At 49.4% G+C, this 23838-nt stretch overlaps 1 protein-coding gene across 8 annotated transcripts in view; it reads left to right on the top strand.

Annotated features, from left to right (window-relative positions):
- DNM2 (dynamin 2) overlaps window positions 1–23838 on the top strand; it is a 91263-nt gene that overhangs the window by 19949 nt on the left and 47476 nt on the right. For all 8 annotated transcript variants that reach the window (XM_036240072.1, XM_036240071.1, XM_036240070.1 and 5 more), the window contains exons 2-4: window positions 7474–7547; window positions 18391–18540; window positions 20793–20996. In XM_036240072.1, the coding sequence (XP_036095965.1) occupies window positions 7474–7547; window positions 18391–18540; window positions 20793–20996 (428 nt within the window). The remainder of the gene's footprint in view (window positions 1–7473; window positions 7548–18390; window positions 18541–20792; window positions 20997–23838) is intronic.

The following is a 23838-nucleotide window of genomic DNA, read 5'->3' as shown; positions in this document are numbered from 1 at the left end:
GGAGAGAAGTGGCTTCATTTGAATGGAGAGCCATCAGGACTTACTGTTGGGCAGGGTTGGGTAGGGGGTGAAAGGTGGGAGGAGCCCAGGTTTTTGATCTGAGGGGTATAACCACCCTGCTTTGCCCTTGGGGTTACCACAATGACACAGTGGTATCTGCCTGGGTACACTGAGTGTGGGTCTAGGCTCTGGGTGATCAGTAGTTACTGTTGGATGGTCACTGTTGGGCACGAATGGGGCAGGGACCATGGCAGGATGTGCACAGGCTGGATGTTGAGGCTCTAGAGACTGAGTGATAAGTTCTATTTCTGTTCTAGCGAAACAACAAAGGAAACCCCTTTGGAGGTAGGGGTGACTGGGATGTCTCCCTCATTGGTGTCCCACTTGTATTCCCATCCTGACTCTGCTCCTTCCTGGTTGAGTGGCCTGGGCAAGTCCTGAAACTCTGAGCCTTAGTCTACCCATCTTTGAAATGGGTATATTGGTCCTGGCTTCATTCCTTCAGTGCTACAAGGTTTGCTGAGATGCTCCCGTGGTGCCAGTGGTCCTTTTGGGGCGGGCATGACTGAGGCCCCGGAGTGTGGGGCCTCTGTTGACATTGTGCTAAGGTCTCACAACACTGAGGCTTTGAGTGACTCCAGAAGGGTGTGGTGATAAGGAAAGGATCCCAGCCCAGGGCCCTTACTGGGCGCCTGTTACCAGGCTGGTCCGGTAAAGGGTGGCCTGGGCACTCACTAGATCTGGGTTGGGCTTGTTGCTGACTCATCCTCTGCTGGCTTATCTGTTTATTTTCTCTCCCCTGGGAAGGCCGGCCCACCTGTTAGCCTGGGGTGTCGGCCTCCACTGTTCCCACTTGCAGGAGTTCCCATGCTCTTGGGGGCTGGAAGTCAAAGGGCTCCTGGTGGGGCCTTGTGCCGTGTTCAAAGGACATTCCCTGGAGCCCTCATCACCTTCCAGGTAGAGGTGGCCCATTTTAGAGCTGGTAAACTGAGGCTCTGCAGGAACAAAGTGACTCATGTCAAATCAGCAGCCAGCTAGGCCCTCTGGGGTGGTTGGATGGCATCTTCCCATCCCCCAGCTGGCTGAGCCAGTGCCCAGAGAGGGTGGAACCTGTCCAGGGCTTGTGGAGGTAAAGCTGGGCTTTGAACCCAGGCTGTCTGGCTCCAGAGCCCATGGACTAGGCCTCTCTTGGAAGCTGTTTTGGTGTGTGGACGATGCACATTTGGGAGGAAGGGGTGCATTTTACTGTACCTTCAGGGACTGTGAGGAAGGATTTCTTTGCAGAGGATACAGCCCTGTGCCTCTTCCTATTTGTCTGGTACCCAGCTGTCCTCTCCACAAACCTCCACACCTTTACTGACCAGGAAACCCAGACTGAGAAGCAGAGAATCCATCTTAAGGTCATATGATATGCAGGGCAGCCTGTGTGCATGCTGGCCCTTGTAGCAGTGGGAAGAGAGAGGAGAGAGGTGGACCCTTTGAGTCACAGTGAGGAATGTGGTGACCTGTGGAACATGGGTGGGGTCAGCAGGAGGAAGCAGATGACTGAGGCTTGAAAGTTGCTTCCAGATAAATAGACAGTCGGTGTTCTTGGCAGAGCTGTTTGGGAGGAGGTTTTCTTCCACTACACCACCATGAATGCCCTAAGAGTGCCCCTGCTGCTGTGTGCCAGGAAATGCTATGGGTGGCCTTAGGGCACAACTGGACGGGCCCCCTCCTCACCGAGCCCCTTGGAGATTTCTTTGGGGCTGCTCTTTGGAGGCTGTCTAGGCTGGGGGTGGATGTTGCAGCCCTTTTTACTCAGCAGTCCAGTGGCTTCTGGAAACACAATTGAATGAGTCCCGGGGCTCCTGGCATTCGAGGCCCTGCCATGCCTGCCTAGCCTTGTCCTTCAGGCTTCTCCCCAACGTGCTCTGCCTGCTTCACCCAAGCTGTGTCCTCCATTCATCCTTCCCTTATGTGTGCCCAGAGCTGTCTGGGTTCTCTTGGGCATCATGCTTACCCTCGTGTTGTCAGGCTCTTATTGTCCATGTCTATGGTGTCACCATTGCGCTCATGGTGCCTGACTCCCCCACCCAAGACATGCTCATAGCAGTCATGGAGGGCAACATGTGCCAACACCCGTAGCAGAAGTTCTGGCCCTGGCTGGGGAAACGCTGGCAGCTTGTGTCAGCTGTATGGGCCCAGAGGTCTGATGACCTGGTGGTCAGAGGCTCAGACCCCACTGGTTTCAGTCCACGCTTACACAACTCCTGGACACTAGGTGACCTTTCACAGCTGCCCGTCCTCTGGGTTTAGTCGCATCTAAAGTGGAGCTCACAGACTCATCCTAGTGGTTCTTGTCATGGTTAAATGGGTTAAATCCATGGAAAGTTCTCAGCAGCTTGTCTGGCATACAGTGAGCACTGGACAATGGTAAACTACTTTTTTTTAAAAAGTAATTTTTGGCCCTGGCCAGTTTGGCTCAGCGGTTAGAGCGTCGGCCTGCGGTCCGGAGAGACCCGGGTTCGGTTCCCGCTAAGGGCACGTACCTCGGTTGCAGTTTGTCCCCGGCCCTGGTTGGTCGTGCGGGTGGCAGCCACTCGATGTGTCCCTTCACGTCGATGTTTCTCTCTCTCTCTCCCTTCCTCTCTCTCCCTCCCACTCTATCTGTACAAAAAGTGGAAAAATGTCCTCGGGTGAGGATAAAAAAAAAAAAAAAAGTAATTTTTGGGGTCAGTAATCCATATGGTTGATGATGCGCAATTCAAAGATGTTCCAGAACGTGCAATAATTTTCCCTCCCAACAGGCCCCCGCCTCTATGAGCTTGATTTTGTTGTTTCCTTCAGTTGCAAAACACACACATACTTCTGTACCTTTTGTTGCCCTCAGTAAATCCAGGCGGAAATCCCATGTCAGGAAATAAAAAGCTTTTTTGTGTGGTTTCACAGTAGTGTGGATGGGCCCTAATTTATTTACTTAGCCTCCCCCCTTGGGCTTTAAAATTCTTTAGATCTGAGCTATTCTTACTGGGAAACAAAAGATAGGAATGATTTTTGTGGGCAAATTTTAATGGGGTGTTCTGTGTATACTTTTTTGAGTCTTTTTTTTTTTTTAATCCTCATTCAAGGATACTCTTCGATTTATCCTCAGAGCGGGAGGGGGGGGGGGACATTGACGCAAGAGAGACACATCGACTGGTTGCTTCCCACATGACCCTGACCAGAGCCAGGGACCAACTGCAACCGATGTATGTGCCCTTGGCTGGAATTGAACCTGCAACTCATCGGTCTGTGGGCCAACACTCTAAACGCTGAGCCAAACCAGCCAGGGCCTTTCCTGAGTCTTTTAAAATAAGTTTTTTATTGATTGATTTTTAGAGAGAGAAAGAAACACTGATTTGTTTTTCTACTTATTTATGCATTCATTGGTTTCTTCTTGTATGTGCCCTGACCAGGGATTGAACCCACAACCTTGGCATATCGAATGACACTAACCAACTGAACTACCTGGCCAAGGCCTCTGTACTTTCCTTAGTCTTCATGAGCATGTCCTTCTGGACTTATTTATACTTATGACCTTTTCTTTAAATCCTCACCTAAGAATATTTTTCCATTTATCTTCAGATAGAGTGGGAAGGAGGGAGAGAGAGAGAAACATCAATGTGAGAGGGACACATTGACTGGTTGCCTCCTGCACGACCCTGACCAGGGTTGAGGACAAACCACAACTGAGGTACGTGCCCTTGACGGAATCGAACCCAAGGCTCGTTAGTCCGAGGCTGACACTCTAACATCTGAGCCAAACTGGCCAGGGCAATATACTTACGACTTTTTTAAAAAAAAATTGTTATTTATTTATTTATTTTTATTTTATTTTATTATTATTTTTTTTTAATCCTCACCCGAGGACATTTTCCCATTTTTTTGTTCAGGTAGAGTGGGAGGGAGAGAGAGGAACAGAGAGAGAGAGAGAAACATCGATGTGAAAGGAACACATCGGGTGGCTGCCACCCGCACGACCGACCAGGGCCGGGGACAAACTGCAACCGAGATACGCGCCCTTAGCGGGAACCGAACCCGGGTCTCTCAGGACCGCAGGTCAATGCTCTAACCGCTGAGCCAAACCGGCCAGGGCTATTTATTTTTTATTAATTTTTCCCTTTATTGATTTTAGAGAGAGAGGAAGGAAGAGAGAAAGAGAGATAGAAACATTGATGAGAGAGAACATCTATTGGCCGCCTCCTGCATGTCCCCCACTGGGGATTTGGCCCACAACCTGGCATGTGTCCTGACCGGGAATCGAACTGGCGACCTCTTGGTGCAAGGGTCGATGCTCAGCCACTGAGCCACACCGGCTGGACCTTATGACCTTTTTATTGAGATTTAACTAGATACAGGAACTTGCCCAATGTCTTTTTTTTTTTTAGTATGTGCCCCTAGTAGGAACTGAACCCGGGACTCTCTGGTCCGCAGGCTGATGCTCCAACCGCTGAGCCAAGCTGGCCAGGGCAGGAACTTGCCCAATCTTAAGTGCACACCTTAATTTTAAAATAAATGCATGCACACCCAGGTAATCACTGGACAGATCAAGACAGGATGCTCTCATCATTCCCTCGTGCCCTGTCCAGAAATCGTGCTCTGATTTCTATCAGCAGAGACTAGTTTTACCTGTTCAAGGTCCAGTCTACTCTGTGCCTCAGCAGGTGAAACAAGGACAAATGTTACAAAAGGCATGTGTGAGAATGTTCATAGCAGCTTTCTTATGGCCCTGAACTAGAAGGACCCCCAAATATCTCATCACCTAGTGAATGGATAAACAAAGTAGTCTATTCATGCAATGGAACATGGATCAGCAATGAAAAGGAACTGTCTTTGGTCACACACATTAGCATGGAGGAGCCACACAGACAGACATTGGGGATTCATTTCCACGGTGCTCCTGTATCGTATTGTTTGGTCACTGACACATTCGCTCTCAGAGAAGAGGTGTGCCCACTGTCACTGCTGCTGGTGGTGATACGTTGTTGAAGGGCTAGTGCCCTTGGTCTTTGATGTGCAAGGTGCCTCCTATCCCTGCCTCTCAGGTCCCTGCCTGTGAGCCAGGTGGCCTGGGGCTGCAGGGACCCAGGGTCAAGGCCATGGAAGGTGCTCTAGAGGTTAATAGCTGCCAGCAGGCCTGCTACATCCGCAGGAGAGCCTGGCATCCACTGTGAAGGTGGTAACCCCTTGCAAGGGCTGAGGTAAAGACTTACTTTGGGGTCTGGTTACCGCATGTGGCCTCCTTGCTATTTCCCCTGCCCTCCCAATTGCACCCCTACATGTAGCTCACCCTTCATTTTCCCTGGTCAGAGGGGCCTTCCCTGAACATCCCAGCCCCAACCCCTCTAAGCCCTATGGTGTGTCTTCTTTATCCCCACCCCTGCATCTCATGTGATCCACATCAGAATGTGTTCCCAGCACCTCCAGCATGCTCAGTAGGCATAATACTTGAGTGAAAGCGTATATGACCTTGGCCAGGTCACATAACCTCTCTACCTCAGTCTCTTCATCTGCCAGATGAGAGACTAGAACATAGTTCAAGTGTCATGCTGCATGAAGTGGGTGTGAAATGCTCCCTGGAGGGCAGGTCTGGCCCATGGACTCTTAGTCATCCTCAGGAATGTGGCTGTACATGTAGCACCCAATGTGTAGAAGGTTGACTGTGCCAACGGGCTGTAGGCTTGCCCTCTTCCCTGGGGGTGCATGCGTGTCCTCCGGGTGTTTTTTCCTCTGTTTTGGCCTCTCCTGCTCTCCATCATCTCCTCAGTCTAGCCCTTCCCCCATCATGGCTGTTTATCTCCTAAACTCCTCTCAGCTCTATCCAGTGTTTGTCCAGTGCCTTCTGTGTCCCTGCCACCCTCTGGGCCAGCCCCTGTCATTGCTTTCCTGGAACAGTGCATCACCTTCTGCCTGCCTCTTGTCCCTGTAGCCAGAGGGTCTTTTAAAGCCATACACCTATAAAAGCACACACAATTATAACCTGGCTGTCCCTAAAACCCATCGGTGGCCTTGCCCTAAGAATGACAACCAGTCTTCTCATCATGACCTCCAGCCCCGCTCTCACTCCACCCATCTCTGGGCCTGTTCATTCGAGTGCCCTGCTCTGCTGTTTGTTGGCAGCACCCCCATGAGGCATTCAGAGCCCCATATCCTGTAGCGGGCCCTTCAGCTAGCAGACTGGGCTGCAGTTACCCACGAGGGTGCAGGCCAACCTGCTTCCAGCCAGAGGGGATGGCCCATAGGCTAATGGGGTTCCTGCCTCCTCCTTCCACTTACTGGGTTAACATGTTCCCAGGGATTCTGATGCCCAACTCAGGCTGAGAACCAGCAGCCTTCTCTGGTGCTCTCCAGGGTCCCAACAGGGGTTCCCAGCACAGGTAGGGTGTTCCTGAGACACTGAAGTTGTCACAGTATTGGTGGTGAGGTGGCACCAATGGCAGGCACTAGGCTGGGAACCTAGAGGCGTTGTCGTCTTGCCATAGGAGACACACCTGTCCAGTTCCATTTGTCCTATGTCCTGCACAGATTTCAGGTAATACAAATGTTCATCTAGGTGCAAACCTTGTTTGAAATTCCCTGAGCTTAGAACCTTTTTTCATTTTACATGAAACAAGAGTTCCTTTGCACGGCTTTAAAAGTCTCTGAAAATGCCACTTCTCCAGTGCCTGCTTGGATCTCTGCCCCTTTGTTTTCCTTCCTTAATGATCCAGGGTGGCTTCTGGTCTTCCCACTCTGCATGAATCCACATGTAATAGTATACGTTGGTGCAGGTAGTGTCTGAGTATTTCTATAGTTAAATACATGACATATATATATATATTTATTAAACAGCTGCATTGAAGAATCATTTATATGCTAGAAAATTCATCTATTTAAAATGCAGTGATTTTTAGTAAATTTATGGTAAATATTAGCAAACATTATCACACTTCAGTTTTAGAACATTTTCATCATTTCCAAAAGCTCCCTCCTCTCCATTTTCCACCCCTGGGCAACCACTGATCTACTTCCTGCCTGTATTAATTTGTCTTTTTGGAACATGAAACTTCATATTTTGTCATCAGTTGCTTTCTTTTTAGTCTTTATATCATACATACGGCATGATATTAATTTAAAACATGTCTAAGAAATGTACGGATCTCTTTTGGTCTGGGAGAGCTGGTTCAGATATTTGTTAAGGAAAGGGTCCTTTGCGCGTGTTGTGGCTGGAGCACAGCCAGCCAGAGGGAAATGGCTCTATTTGTTACCAACCTTCCACCCAGTCCCTCCCATGTGCCCCCCTCCTTCCTTAGGACCCTCCAAGGCCAAAATGTTCCCCAGTGGCCTGCTGGGTTGGTATCTTTGCTGAGATCACCCAAAATGCAAGAGAGGATTGCCCCACCACGTGTGGTCACACTTCCTGTCCTGCACACTGGCCTCATGAGTAATTTCTGTTCCTTTCTTCTCCCACAGGGACTTCCTTCCCCGAGGTTCAGGAATCGTCACGCGGCGGCCTCTCATTCTGCAGCTCATCTTCTCAAAAACAGGTATGGTGGGATGAATCGAAGCTGTAGCAGGAAGTGAACACGGATGCTGTGTCTGGCAGTAGCCAGGGGGCTTATGATGGAGTCTCTGATGGCTGGGCTGTTGTTTGGGTTTGAATTCACGTTTTCCATGTGTGCAAGGAAGTTGAAGCACAGTTCACTGAACATCCACACCCACCCCAGCACCCTCAGCCATGACCAGGCTGCCAGGTGCCATATGTGCTTGCTGTATTGTAGATAACATGTCTTTACTGAACACTTTCAAAATCAGTAACAGACATTGTGACTCTTCAATCTCAAATGTTTCAGTGCCCCTCCCCTTACAATGGGACATTCTCCTGCAGTCACAGACCACACCCAAGAAAAGTAATCATTCCTGCATGTTATTTAATGTCCAGTCCATACATGTTGTCAGTTGTCCCTCAAATTTCTTCCCTGGCTGATTTAATCAGGCTGCTCTGATCAATCCCATGCTACACTCTATATTGTCATGTTACCTCTTTGCATTAGAACATCATCTCTGCCATTTCTTTTTTAATTGTGACATTGACTTTTGTGAGAGACCTGCAGAAGGAATTTCTTTTTTTGTCTTTTCTCCTTTTATTTGGAATTTCAGTTTCTTTCTTTCTTTTTTTAATCCTCATCCGAGGACATTTTTCCATTTTTTTTTTATTTTTTATCCTCACCCGAGGATATTTTTCCATTGTTTGTACAGATAGAGTGGGAGGGAGAGAGAGGAAGGGAGAGAGAGAGAGAAACATCGACGTGAAGGGACACATCGAGTGGCTGCTACCCACACGACCAACCAGGGCCAGGGACAAACTGCAACCAAAGTACATGCCCTTAGCGGGAACCGAACCCGGGTCTCTCCGGACCGCAGGCCAACGCTCTAACCGCTGAACCAAACTGGCCAGGGCCATTTTTCCATTTTTTGTACAGACAGAGTGGGAGGGAGAGAGAGGAAAACATCGATGTGAAAGGAACACATCGAGTGGCTGCCACCCGCACGACCAACCAGGGCCGGGGACAAACTGCAACCGAGGTACGTGCCCTTAGCGGGAACCGAACCCGGGTCTTTCTGGACCGCAGGCGGACGCTCTAACTGCTGAGCCAAACCGGCCAGGGCAGGAATTTCAGTTTCTTGAATTGAATAAAGAATCTTCCACATTTAGACTTTTTTCTATTCTGTCCTTGGTGGCATCAGTTTATTTCTGTTCTTCCCACAGAAGTCTGACATGACATGGGTATGCCTCTCAGCTTGAAACTCACTTGGGCCTCTTTGGAAGGCATCTCAGTTCAGAATGTGGACAGGAAGAGGGGAGCCATCAGAGGTGGGACCTCTTTTCTCTCTAGAGCCTCTAAGGGTCTCCATGCAGAGCCTCTATGCTACTTCCCTACTGTCCTGGAGTGTCAGCCCTGGACAGTTCAGCACTGAAAAGGTAACATAAATACCCATTTTACAGACAGGGAAACTGAAGCCTAGCCAGGTTACCTGCCTTCCTACAGAGTTCCAGATCTGGAATCTGAGGTTAGACCTCAGACCTCTCAGCTGTGCCCCAGTCCCACCCTGCCCATTTACCATGAGAGGGTGTGATTCCAGTGAGAGGCTGCAACACCTCTTTGTGAGCTCTGCCTTGTCACGGGCCATGGATACGCTGATGGCCTGCCTCCTCTGTCCAATCAGCTGTGCCAGGGTGGGCAGTTGTAGAGCAGCTGGTTTCAGAGTCCACATGGAGCAGAGTCATGGAGGGCTTGGCCTATTGGGTTTCTGCTTCCCATTTTGTAGGTTGTTGGGGTACAGGGGTGATAATCTGTATTTTAATGAGTTTCCAGGGTGGTGCCCATGCTTCTTGCCTGGCCCCTGGCCATACTGGGGAAAACTCTGACGCTGTGGATGGGAGCTGGGAACCAAGACTGCCCAGGTTCAGATTCTGGCTCTGTAGCTTACTGGCTCTCTGGCTTCTGGGGAGGGACTGCTGCTCATAGCCATGTTTCCCGTCTGGACAGTAGAGATAATAATAGCACCCCCTTTGACCAATGTGGTGAAGACCATGTTATTTAATATAGGTACATCCTTAGAACAGTGCTGAGTAGTGCTGACCCAACAGCTGCAGTTTTGTGCTTGCTGCCAGCCTGTTTGGGGACAGCTTGCTGGGAGAACAGGTGGGCTAGCTCCCTGCACTGGAAGATCAGGGCCATGTCATGGTGGAAGGCCTTCCTCAGCACCTCCACAGTGGCTGTCACCCAGCAGTGACACTGAGCATGTACCATGTACCACAGGCTGGTCCAGGGCTGGGGTACCAAGGTGAGCAGGATTAGGACCTGCCACCTGCCCTCCTGGCATTTCCATTAGTGCCAGAAGACAGATAAGGAAGGCTTGGGGGGAGACCGAGAGGGAGACACACAGGCCTGGCCCTTATCAGATGGGAGTCAGATGAGAGGGTGGGGACGTCATGGGACTTTTACAAAGAAGTGATATGTGAGTTGAGGCTGAGAAGTGCTGTGGGTATGTCGGGGAAGGGGGAACTCTCCTTCCCAGCAGAGTATGTGTGAGGACATGAGGCCACATTGCCCAGAGTGGCCTGTTAGAGGAACTGAAATTCCTTCTGCGGGAGGGAGAAGCATATGACGAGCAGTGGCCCCGTGGGAGCACCAAGGGCAGGAATTTGACAGTGCATATCTGCCCAGTGCCTGACCCATATTAACATTGAAATCTTCATTCTTGTCATCCCCACTTCACAGAGGACCAAAGTGAGGCTTCTGAGCTGAAGCCACTTTCCTGAGGTCACAGTGGAGAGTTATCTTGAAAGCCCTGTCTTAAATTCACTCTTTGGGAATGTGGCCTTAGACCAAAGTGTGACTTGACCAGATCCTGTAACTGCTTGTGGAAAAGAGACTACAGGGACCAGCTCAGGTGCAGGGGACTCAGGAGGCGGTGGGAGCAGGTGCCCGAGGATAGGTAGGGACAAGGTGGCAACCGTGAGATAGAGATGTGGTTGGATCCTGTTGGGTTGGGTGTGGGTAGGGGTGGGATAGAGGAGCCCTGGTGTCCCACGTGGGAGTGGCCTTTGCCATGTCCCAGCTTGCATACTTCCTCTCCCCCACCTGACCACAGCATTCCAGACCTTAAAGACCCAAGTAGATGTGTGCCCACTTTGTGCTGAGCATGGTTCAGACACCAGCGAGGCAGTGTGAGTCCTCTGAGAGTCCTGGCCCTCCCTGAGTCCAGCCAGGCTGAGAGGGGAAAGTACAGGGCGTTTGGGAGAGTATATCTGGCATTGGCTCGACTGTGGACCAGAGGCCCAGGGAAAACACTCCAGTCAGGAGCAACAGTGTGTGAAGCTGTGAGGTGAATCTGGAGAGGGGCCAGGAGGCAGGTGGCACAGCCTGGCAAGGATGGTGAGGGATTCAGGCAGTGGGAGCCTGAGTGGCACACAGGGTAGAGTGAGCAGCTCAGCCCACTGGCTGCTTTGAGGAATAAGGACAGGCAGGGACAGTGGTATGGGCCAGGTGGCCTGGGAGAGGTTAGCCTGGCTCAGGGTGAAGGACAGTCTAGAGTGACCTCAAGGTGGGGAGGCCACCAAGACACCAGATAGCAGAGGCCCTGGAGCTGGGGGAGGCAGGTGGGAGGTGGGACACCCCACTAATATGAGGGAGGAAGCTCAATGCAGTGTGGGACAAAGTGATGGCTGGGGCTTCTGGGGTTCTCTACGGGCTACAGGAATTGTGTTGTTCCTGGAGATAGAACTTTTGTCTGGCTGGCTCTCTGGGACATGACTTTGGGCCAGACTGTCACCCTTTGCTATCTGGGGCCTCAGACAAGTAGCTTCCCTCTCTTGTGCCTCAGCGTTCTCATCTGTTATATGGGGTGAGAGCAGTGCCCTTGCACCGCTTGTGGCTGTAGTATGGTCCTGAGACTGGGCCTCATTCCTCCCCTCTGACTCCCAGTGGTGCCCAGCTTCTCCTTGTCCTGTCTCAGTGCGCCATTACTTTTAATCAGCTTAGTTTGCAAATTATCTCAGACCGCAGCCACCAGGAAGTTTGGTGGCTCATGGTGAACCTGCTCCTTGAGAACCACCTCTGGGCCTTGTAAACCCTAGGTGCTGGGGATTGTTCTTGTGTGGAATGTGTATGACTGTGTCTTCCTGAGCCTCCCCTCCTGGCCTTGACCTTGGCTGGGCTCACGGGAGCCAGGGAGGGAATGTCAGGACTTGGTTAACAGACTCCCTCTTGTGCCTTCATGGTTCTGATGGGGCCCTACTGGCCTCTGGGACCTTACCTTCTCTTGGTCACCAGCTGCAGTCTCCCTCCTCATCCTCAAGCTGAGCTTATTTGTTTCTGCCTCCAGGCCTTCATCCTCACTGTGCTCCCTGCCTGGAACACCTTGTACCATCCTCCTCCTCCTGCTCCCCTAGATGAGCCCTACCCCCACCCCACCTTTCAGTCACTGCTGCTGTATTTCCTCTGTGGCCCATGTTGTGTGACATTATCCTGTTCCTTGATTTTCTTGATGGTCTCTCGTTCTGCGCCAGCATCAGTGGCATGAGAGCAGGGATGCTGATCTGCATTGTCCATTGCTTTCCCCCAGGAAAGGGCCTGGCACCCAGTAGGTACCCCATCAGTATCAGCCAGGTGTGTGAGCATGCTCTAAGGGCTGCTCCTGTACCCTTTCTCTTTCGTGGGCAGGATTATCAATGACCGTGCTGCACCTGTCCCCATGAGCCAGGCTCTGGCTGGGCTTTTTTGATAAAGCCTATAGATTCTGCAGCAGTCGGGTGTGTACCTTATGTTTCCATGAGGAAACCAAGCTGGGAGATGGTGAGGGTCAGGCTGGGGACTGCCCAGGATGCCAGCCAGGGCTGTCACCTCCAATGTGTGTTCTTTTCCCATATCACCAAGCAGTTCTCCTGATTTTAAGCAGACACTTATCAGGTGTCCTACAATTTATCTCAGCTCTGATGCTATCTCCCTGGAGATAACTTCAGATCCTCCAGGTTAAGGGCTCAGTTTTACAAGACTGTACCTCTCCTCCCATCTTTAGACACCAATTGCAAGTCCAGCTTGTCACCTGTGCTTCTGACTGACTGGCTATAGATTAGTGGTTCCAGTGATCCCCTCTTTAAGTTTCTAGAGTGACTCACAGAACTCAGAGAAGTATCTTATTCACTAGATCTTCAGTTTATTAGAAAAGTAGGTAACTGAGGAATAGCCAGACGGAAAAGATACACAGGGCAAGGTATGGAGAGTAGCTCAGAGCTCCCATGCGCTATCTCAACACCTGCATGTTTTCACTAACCCAGAAGCATTCTAAACTCGTTCTTTTGGATTTTTGTGGAGGCTTCATCATGTAGGCATGACTGATTAAATCATTCCTCATTGTTGATTGATCCAACCTCCAACTTCCAGCCTCTGTCCCCTCCCAGGATGTCAGGGGGTGGGACTGAAAGTTCCAGTTCTCTAATCACATGGTCGGTTCCCCTTGACACAACTCAGGTGTGGTTGAAAGGGGTTTATTAAGAATAGAGACTCCTTTATGGCTCTTATCACTTAGGACTTTCCAAGGATTTTAGGAGCTCTTTGCCAGGGAAGACCAAATATATTTCTTATTATACATCACAGTATCACTCACAGCTTCCCAGTGGCAATGTGTCCTAGATTGGGAGATGTTCTTGGCTCGTCACAAGTCAGAGAGAGATGCCATATGCTTTGTCTCTTCTTGGTTGGCTAAAGGTTCTGAAAAGTCCCTGGAGATTGGATCTGTTCAATCATATGGTACTCAGGGTTTCCCAGGTGGTTTGAGCCCCATGTCATTCCTCCTGGGCCATGTCAACCAGACCAGCAGGCCTGTTGGTGCTGGATTTGGGGAAGGCAGACCCCATTTCCTGCTGCCAGGGGTCAGCCTCATGGTTCTGCCCTTTGCTGGGTTCAGAATGGAGAAGGGATAGAATATGGGTATGAAAATTAGGGTAGAGCCCCTTCATGCAGAGAACTGGAGACTCCAGACAGCTTTGCAAGTGTCCCTAATCCAGCAACTAAGCTGTTTGTGCAATCCCTTGGGCCCAGGACTTTTGATTTCACTGCTTTCTTACATTTTCCCAGCACTGGGTTCTGTGTTGTTTCATTTCATTGTGGGGAAACTGAGGCCCTGATAGATGGGTATGACTAGGTAGTCCTACCGCCCTCTCTTCCTCCTGTCATCTCACCAAATCATGTGGTACCTGACTGGGGCAGGTTGTTCTAGTAAGACATTTCACAATTCTTAAGAAATACCCAAGCCGAGAGAGAGAGAGAGAGAGAGAGAGAAAAGAAATGCCATCAGGCATTTGACTTGGTCTGCCTTTGGAGTAGAGAGGGTGATTTTATGACCTTACTTTTCCTGTGGTGATGATGTCCTTCCAGACTATAGCACCTAATGCTTTGTAATAGGTCGTCAATAAAGTTTTATTAAGCAGTTATTCTGTACCAGGCACCAAGGAGAATATGACCAAAACCAAGTCCTTCAGTGTTCCTCTCTTGCAACTCCAGCTGTAGCAGGAGACATGCTGAGCACATGGTGTGTCAGTGTGAGGAGTGGAGGAGAGGACAGAAGGATGGGGGAGGGGTGCTGCCAGGATTGGCTGGTCACAGTGGGTCTCCCTGAGTAGGGTGTTTAGAGCTGCGACCTGAAGGAGACAGGGAACAAGTTCTGGGGAGAGAGCAGAACCTCCTTCTAAAAAAGTACTGCGAATGCATTGACTGATCCCGCAATTAGGACGAGGTGGGAAGGCCTGTGGTACATGGTGGCGGCTGGCTCCTCTGGGTTGGCAGTGTAACTACTGGACGAGGGCCCACTTTATTCCTGCTGTGCTCCAGACTCTGGGCTGGGTCCCATGGAGCCCCGAGGCCTGATTACACATGCTGACCTTCCTCCCAGGGAAGTGCACTTGGCTAGAAGTGTAGGGGTGTTTGTGTGGCTGTTGAAATACTGTGGCAGGAGCTGGGAACCGGAGGGGCTGGCTTTGTTATCTGTGCATGAGGAAGAGAGGTTTGAAAATGCAGTAGCTGGGCTAGGGATGGGCGCATCTCTATAGTGGGGACTGTGGCAGGCAGTACCTTGGCCTTGGCTGCTAGGGACCAGTTGAGAGGGAGCTCTTCAGGAATTGCAGGCTATGAGCTCAGTCTTAAGGCCTCTGACTTATTGAGACCACGGATAACTAAATCATCTCCAGTATTTGAATACATACAGAGCTGTGTGGGCCCGGGCCAACTCCTCTTGTCTGTTTCTCCTGTTTTTATTTTTCTCATGTGGAAACTAAGGTACAGAGAGTGAGCCTAGCCAATAGGCAGGCCCTCTCCCTCCCTGTAGTCTCCCCTAGGTCCATAGCATCCTCAGGGCATGAGGAAAGGTTGCCACTTCAGAGAGTTGGTGTGGGCACAGGCTCTCTGCCTACTCCTGCCCTTACCTGCCTCCATCAGATGGATTGGAGTTGGAGTCAGGCAGGCTATTCCTCCCAGTTCCTAGTATGTTGGATCTTTGTCAGACCTTCTGTGACATACATATACAATGTTCATCTTCCCCATTAGATCAGGAGCCTGGCTTGGGGCTGGGCCTATGTCCTTAAGTAGTATTTTGGGAAGGAAGGAGGGAGGGGAAGGCAGCAGGAGGCCCTCCCAGACCCTTCACTGTGTAGACTCCCATATATCCAGCTTGATGGCTTTGGGGGTGCTGGGCCACCTTGAAGAAGCTGAAGCAGGAACCATATTCTGGCAGTCCTTCAGTCATACATATAGAGCACCTACTGTATGCCCAGAGGGAGCCCTGAGGACACAGAGTGCACAACATAGTTTCAGCTCCCTGGAAGGGGGACCTTCCAGCTGGGAACCAGAGAAAATTCACAGGATGAGAAGGTAAATGATATTAGCGTGCTTGGAGGCTGATAAGGATAAGGCACTGGTGTGGGGAAGAGACTGGAGAGGTCTGTCATCTCAGGTGGGGGGCAGGGCAGGCCTCAGAGAGAAAGTAACACCTGAATGAGTGGAGGAAGGGAGCCCTGTGTGTGCCTGCAAGCAGAGAAGAACCCGCAGGCAGGAGCAGGCCCGGAGTTGTGAGCAGGGAAACCAGCAGGACTGGAGAAAGAGTGAGTTGTTGTCAGACGAAGGAAATTTTGTAGGGTCTTATAGGATGTGCTAAAGACTTTGGCTTTTACTTGGATGAGGTGGGAGCCATGGGGGGTTCCGAAGAGAGGAAGGCTGAAGTTTGGCTTTAAAGAGGGTCAGTGCTGTCGGGGGAAAGCAGGCTTAGTGGAAGCTTTTTAATGTTCTTATGACCCTGGAATCTGGTACATGGTTCTGAAGTGACAAAGAGTCCAGTAAAGAAGGCAGGTGGTGAGCCGTGGCCAGGCGGCTCAGTTTGGAACATTGTTCCATTTACCTAAAGGTTGCGGGTTTGATTCCTGGTCAGGGCACATGCCTAGGTTGCAGGTTTGATCCCCGTTCAAGGCTCATGCGGGAGAAGGCTGGTGGTGAGGGATGGGCCTGGCTGGCTCCTGCACCTTCCTGGTGCCCACAAACATGCTGAGGAAGAAACCAGGGCTTTCCAGCACAGTCTCCTGCATATCTTTTACCCACACTGACAGAAAGGAGACTGCCAGCATATCCTGAGCTCTGGGGGACCACAGCTGACAGGTCCTGGTCCCATAAACATGATCCACAGTGACCTGGCTCTGATGTGGGAAGAGACCCAAGATGCAGGATGGAATGCTGGGTGGCATGGAGTCAGGGAAGGCTCCCCGGAAGAAGTGACAGGCAGGTAGACCCTGGAAGAGGAGGAAGTGGGGCCAGACCTGGTGAAGCAGAGGTCTGCAGGGAAGAGGGCCTGTGTCATGGCCCCCAGCCTCTTTCTCATCCCACATCCCCCTGTATTCATCCTGGAAGGGAGATGGTTTCTTGCAGGTGCTGAGACCAGGGTCTTGAGCCAGAAAAGAACTGAGACATGTTGTGGGAGTTGGAGAAGTGTTCCATTTTTGGGTGGCTGCTGCGGGAAGAGCAGCAGAGTGTTTCCTCTTGTCCCTGTGGAGAGCTGGAGCATGACTGTCCTTGGGAACTGGGTCAGCTGATGGGGGTGGGGGTGGGTGATCCTGGATCCTCCAGCTGGTGTCCTCATTGCCCCTGCTCCCGAGTGGCCAGTGCCCATGCTAGACAAGGTAATCAGTGATCTGAGCCCGTGGAGTGCCCCTGACCCAGGCTGCAGAGCTTCAGTTGCCCACAGGTGGCTTTACAAAAGCCATATGACATGAGAGCCAACTGCCTAGAGACATATTTTCTGAACTCCAAATCTCAGCTTCACCACTGAACTTGGGCCTAGTCATTTCACCTCTCTGGGCCTCTGTTTCCTTATCTGTAGTACAGGCATTATAGAGATGCCTATCTGCTGTGGTTTTCACTTGTGAGGAGCAAATGGGGCCACAGGCTGGGCCTGGCCAGAGCAAGTGAAGGTTGAGTGTTGGCCATAGTTTGTTAGGTTACTGTGATAGGAAGGCGAACCTCCTTGAACTCCTTTCTTTCTGTCTTGTTACACCTGTAGGTAGAGATTCTAGACCTGCTGGCCTTTTCCTATCTCCATCTCCATCCTTTCTTTTGAGGCAGCTAGCTGTATGTCTGTACTGTGGTTTATGTAGCCAGGTCTCCTCCTGGTGGACAGAGAGGTGATTTCAGTTTTTTACTTTTGCAAGCAGAGTAGTACACATTTTTGCATCTCTGCAGTGGTTCAGTTCTTTAGGCTGTTTGCTGCATGGCTTATTTCCCTCTTTTTAGCATCACTTTTTAGCAGGAGCCATAATCTCTGAGCCTTGTTCCCAACATTTACTATGAAAATTCAAACATAAGGAAAAGTTAAGGGATTATACAGTAAGTGCCTGTAAACTCAGCCACCTACATCCTACAATGAACATTTTTTATTCTTGCGTTATTCCATATCTGTGCTTTGGATTTCTCTGGCTTAATGATAGGACCAGCACTGCCTTATTAGTAACTTATTTTTCCCCTCCATATCAGTGTCAGTATGGCTTTCAGACACCCTAGGCTCAGAAGGCATGCAAAGGCCCCTTACATCCACTTGAGGCCCTGCCTAGAAAGCATTTCTTCTGAGGGGTTCATGTCTGGGTGGGGATGGGGGGCTTGAATAGCTAGGAGGGAAGGAGGGACATTGAGATAGGCTTTGATGAGGCCAACAGTAATGCCCTATTCCCCATACTGTGTGGGTGCCTTAGGGAAGGATTCATGGGTCCTAGGGACATGTGCCAACTGGTGAGTGCTGGCAGCTTGGGATCCTTCTGGGACAGCAGCTTGCGTCTCTTTCTTCTGTGATCCACAGTGAGGGAGGTTCTGCATCACGACCCAGGACTCAGTCTCACGTATGTATAGCACCGTAGCAGAAGTTTCATCAGATGTACATAACCCAGGATCTGGGTGACATATGCCGTATTTCCTCTTTTATTCTGTTTATCCAAAAAGAATAAGTGCTGGTCACATCCACCTGTTGATTTTTGTTTTTTTTACTCATAATATGTCATGATGTATAGTTTTGCAAAATGCTTCATAAGTATGTCTGTTCCATGGGGACGGGATCTTTGCCAGTTTTGTTCCTTGTGGAATCCCTGAGGTCTGGAAGGGGGCTCAGTCTATAGGAGCCCCCCCCCCAATACTTGTTACAAGGATGAATCTATTGCTTCCCGGATTCCTAGAGTCACTGTAACTGATTCTTCACTTTCTCTGCTTGCAAAGTGTCTGTCCCACAAGGCCGTCTGCTCCCCACCCAATACAAGACTGCTTCTCTTTCTCATTTTGAGCATCTTTCTTCCCTTTGCAGAATATGCTGAGTTTTTGCACTGCAAGTCCAAAAAGTTTACAGACTTTGACGAAGTCCGACAGGAGATCGAAGCAGAGACCGACAGGGTCACGGGGACCAACAAAGGCATTTCCCCAGTGCCCATCAACTTGCGGGTCTACTCGCCACACGGTAGGCAGCATGAGCATATACCTATTATGGGGGCAGAGGAAAGCTGACTGTGCTGGTCACAGGTTGGGTCAGCCTTACTGTCACAAAGAATATGGCCTCTCCCATTTTCTTCATATACACTCAGCCCTCTTGATCTGTAGCTTCCCACTTTTGAAAAAAGGTGGTACTAAGAAATTGATTTCAGCTTTGAGAAAAATAGCTGCCAGAAACACTGTCAGGAGTGGTGGGGACTGGGGCAGATTATAGCTATATGCTCTTTCTTATCCTCACCCGAGGACATTTTTGCACTTATCTTCAGATAGAGCAGGAAGGAGAGAGGGAGGAAGAAAGAGAAAGAAACATTGATATGAGAGAGACACATCCACTGGTTGCCACCCACGCGACCCCAACCAGGGCCAGGTACAAATTGCAACCGAGGTACGTGCCCTTAGCGGGAATTGAACCAGGGTCCCTCTGGTCTGCAGGCCGACGCTCTAACCTCTGAGCCAAACCGGCCAGGGCTCTGTATTTATTTTTAATTAAAATAACATTTTACTTACAGTTGACATTCAATATTCTATTAGTTTCAGGTGTACAGCACAGTGTTTAGACATTTATATAACTCAGGTGATCTCCGCAAAAGTTTAGAATCCACCTGACACCATACATAGTTATGACGATATTTTATCGACTACATTTCCCATGCTGTACTTTACATCCCAATGACAATTTTGTAACTGCCGATTTTGTGTGCTCCTTTTGAAAGGGCAGATACCACTTGGCTCCCAGGTGATGGTGGCCACATAGAGACAAGTGAAACCAGCCCAAGGCAGCCATGTCTTTCAGTTTCTCATGAAAATCAGAAAAACTTCTCTGCCAGATGTCCTGATTTTAAAACTGCGTCATTTAAACAGAGCAGCCTGTGTTCATATTATAACCTTTGGCCCAGAGCATGGATTGCCAACTCAGACCGCATTTGAGAAATATTACAGCAGGTTCCTCAGTATGGGATCCTCGTGATGAGTTCTAAAATTTATTTATTTATTTATTTATTTATTTATTTAATCCTCACCTGAGGACATTTTCCTCTTTTTTTTTGTTCAGATAGAGCAGGAGGGAGGGAGGGACGGTGGGGGGGAGGGGGAGAGAGAGAGAGAGAGAGAGAGAGAGAGAGAGAGAAACATAGACGTGAAAGGTACACATCGAGTGGCTGCCACCCGCACGACCCAACCAGGGCCGGGGACAAACTGCAACCGAAGTATATGCCCCCAACGGGAACCGAACCCGGGTCTCCCTGGACCGCAGGCCGACGCTCCAATCGCTGAGCCAAACTGGACAGGGCCTAAACTTTATTTTTGATTAAATTATGCCTATAGGTGGCTCATATTAAAAAATTACAAAGGAATTTACAGCAAAAACCCACCCTAGCCCCCAATATTACAAATATATTTCACGTGCTTCAAATGATAATGCAATATGTAAGTATTTGTGAATATATTCATATGTCTATATATATTTTTTAATATGTTTTTATTGATATTTTAGAAAGATAGAAACATCAGTGTGAGAAAGAAACATCAGTTGGCTGCCTCCTGCACACCTCCGACTGGGGATTGAACCTGAAACCTGGGCGTGTGCCCTGACTGGGAATCAAACTGGGACCTCTCAATCCATGGGACGATGCTCAGTCTACTGAGCCACACCGCCGGGCAACATATGTGTATATTTATATATATACATGTGTATATGTACTCCAATTGTAGCACTATATAAAAATTATTTATGTCCCTTTTTTGTATGAATACATCTTAAAGTGTTTCTTATCAGAATATCAGCTTTTTGTTTTTAATGTTTCCTTGGTATTGGTCCGCAGACAAAACATTCCGGGTTCAATTCTGGTCAAGGGCACGTACTTCGGTTGCAGTTCAGTCCCCGTCCCTGATCGGGGTTGTGTGGGAAGCAGCCAATCGATGTGTCTCTCTCACGTCAATATTTCTCTCTGTCTCTCTCTCTCTCTCCCTCCTACTCTATCTGAAGATAAAAATAAAAGAGATACAACTGTATCACTGAAATAAAGTAGATAGAGAGTGTCTGTCAATAGGATCCTAGAAGGGGAGTTACTGGATCAGAAGGTGTGACCCAGCTGGAGCAGCAGGAGGACTCCTGAGGCTTGACCACTTGGCACTTGGGGAAATGGGCTGAGTGACTGAAGTGGCTATGTGTGCCTCCCCTCCCTGGGCTCTGGTGACTTTTCCCTCTGGTTTCCCTCCCAGTGTTGAACCTGACCCTCATCGACCTCCCGGGCATCACCAAGGTACCTGTGGGGGACCAACCCCCAGACATAGAGTACCAGATCAAAGACATGATCCTGCAGTTCATCAGCCGGGAGAGCAGCCTCATCCTCGCTGTCACCCCTGCCAACATGGACCTGGCCAACTCAGATGCCCTCAAGTTAGCCAAGGAGGTTGACCCACAAGGTAACCACGAAACCCCATAGTAACAGCTCCTTCTTCCAGGTTCCTTTGAGCATTGCAACTTTCCCAGCATCCTTGATTCCAAGTCACTGGTGTTCTCTTTGGCACATGGCCTCCCTAGAAAAAGGTCTCATGGGATATAGCATTTCCCATGAGGACCGGCAAGTGCTGAAGAGCCTCCCCCAGGAGGCCACTGTGTGGCAGCTGGGCATTCTTCAGACACAATGGTCTCCACTTCTCTTATGCTAAAAGCTAGTGTAGGGAAGTGGGAAGAGCCCAGTCTTCCCAGGGCACAGATGCAAGTCCAAACCCCATCTCTAGAAATTACCCTCCCAAGGGTTGGTCCCCTTTCTAAGTCCAAATGGGAGCATCAATTCCAACCTGTAAAGTTGCTGAGAGTACTGGGGATGCCTCTATAACTGTTCAGGGGCCAGGCATGGGAGGTGAAAGAATGAATTAATGAAGCAGTCATTAATTCAAGTTGGGGCAGTTGGTAGTGGGAAACTGGCATCTCTGGCTCAGGGCATTCCGGGTCAAATTTTTGCAGTCGTCATTTGTTCAGTAAAAGTTAAGCACCTAGTGTATGCCAGGCTCTGTTTTGACCTTGGGAATCTTGCAGAGGACAAAATTGACAGGGTCCCTGCCATTGGGGAGCTGATATTCATTCTGACGGGGGTGACAGAATCCAGCAAGGAAATAAGCAAGTAGGATAATTTCTGGTAGAGGTAAGCACTGGAAGAAGATAGAACCCTTTGAAAGTGGCTGGGGTGGGAAGAGATCAGGAGCCTCTAAAGATGTGAGGTTCTAGGCAAGACTAGAAATAATAAAAAGAGGCAAAAATCCAGGAAAATGGACAGTAGATGCTAACTCGTCTGGGTGTGATTTGAGCCTGGGTTGCCCAAGGCACAGCGAGGAGGCTAATATGGCTGGCAGAGCCAGCTCAAGGAAGGCCAGGGGAGGTGAGGGCAGGGCTGGAGCCAGTGCTAGGTGGACCTTGTGGGCAGCCTTGAGAATCTGGCTGTATTCTGAGAATATTGGAGGTTTAGCAGAGTATGTCACACACCGAAACATATTTTTCAAAATGACCTCCAACTACATGATTCCATAATGATTTGGAGGGAGTCGGAGAGACAGGCTCTGAAGCTCATGCTCCCTGGTTTCCAGCCCTGAGTCAAGCCAGGGTTGGTGGTTTGCTGTGGGTGGCTGCTGATGGCTCTTTCCCACCCTGGACTACTGGCTCCTCAAAGTCCAGGGCTGTTCGCTGAGCATCTTTGTCCCGTGGTGGATAGGCTGCAAGCTCCTCCTTAAGGTCATTCCAGGTATGCTTTCTCAGGAGGGGCTGCCCCTGCCCACAGTCCCCACAGCATCCTTGTCCCCCCCACTCTGGTCCCACAAGATGGGGTGTGACTGTGACAAAGATTTTACAGAGGCTTGATCACATGGTGAGAAAATTTGAATACAATCAGGCATCATTTGTGAACTTGATGCTGGCATTCTGCCTTAAAAGAAGTATTTTTCTGCCTTTGAAAGTATTCGTAATTTTTACGCAAAAAATGTCACCATTGTGAAATATAGAACCTAAAAAGTAACAGCTCCTCTTCCCTGTAGAGATACTATTGGTAGCCACATTTGGTAGATATTCTTTCTGAGTTTGTTCTTCCATGTAAACTCACATTTTTTTTTAAAATCCTCACTTGAGGATAATTTTCCATTTATCTTCAGATAGAGTGAAAGAGAGAGAGAGAAATATCAACGTGAGAGAGAGAGACATTGATTGGTCGCCTCCTGCACAACCCCAACGAGGGCCAGGAACCAAACCTCAACCAGGGTATGTATGTGCCCTTGACAGGAATCGAACGCAAAACTCTTTGGTCCATGGGCCGACGCTCTAACTGCTAAGCAAAACCAGCGAGGGCTAAACTCACATTTTTTATTTATTTATTTAATTTTAGTTTTTGAGAGAGAGGGAGAGAAGGAAATATCAGTTTGTTGTTCCACTTACTTATGCATTCATTCCTTTTTTAAAAAAAAATATGTTTTTGTTGGTTTTTTTTAGAGAAAGAAGGGAGAGAGAGATAGAAACATTGATGTGAGAGAGAAACATCTATTGGCTGCCTCCTGCACGCCCTCTACTAGGGATAGAACCCACAGCCCTGGTATGTGCTCTGATCTGGAATTGAATTGGGACCTCTCAGTCCATGGGATGACGCTCAATCCACTGAGCTCATTGATTGATTCTTGTATGTGCTCTGACCAGGGATCAAACCTGCAACTTTGGCATATCGTGATGACGCCTAACCAACTGAACTACCTGGTCAGGGCTAAACTCGCATTTTAAAAACGAGAAGGTTGCCCTGGCCAGTTTGGCTCAGCGGTTAGAGCGTCGGCCGGCGGTCTGGAGAGACTCGGGTTCAGTTCCTGCTAAGGGCACCTACCTCGGTTGCAGTTTGTCCCCGGCCCTGGTTGGGTCGTGTGGGTGGTGACCACTCGATGTGTCCCTTTCACGTCGATGTTTCTCTCTCTCTCTCTCTCTCCCTCCCACTCTAACTGAATAAAATATTGAAAAATGTCCTCAGGTGAGGATACAAAAAAATAAAATAAAATAAAAACAGGAAGATCTTGACTTATTTTTCTGTGATGTGTGTGTGTGTTTCCCTATTACCATAGGGATGTACATAGCCATCTGCTGGGTGCCCCATTGTTGCCTTTGTTTTGTTCTAGCATAGTTGGGTTGTTTCAGGTCTTTTTTTGTTTGTTTGTTAATCCTCATCTGAGGGTAATCTTTCATTGATTTTTAAATACAGTGAAGGGAAGGAGGGGGAGAGAAAGAGAGAGAGAGAGAAAC

Source organism: Molossus molossus, unplaced genomic scaffold (genome assembly GCF_014108415.1).
Source record: "Molossus molossus isolate mMolMol1 unplaced genomic scaffold, mMolMol1.p scaffold_m16_p_4, whole genome shotgun sequence".
Taxonomy (NCBI): Eukaryota; Metazoa; Chordata; class Mammalia; order Chiroptera; family Molossidae; genus Molossus; species Molossus molossus.
Note: the sequence above shows the minus strand (reverse complement) of the source record. Positions and strands in the feature narration are given on the sequence as shown.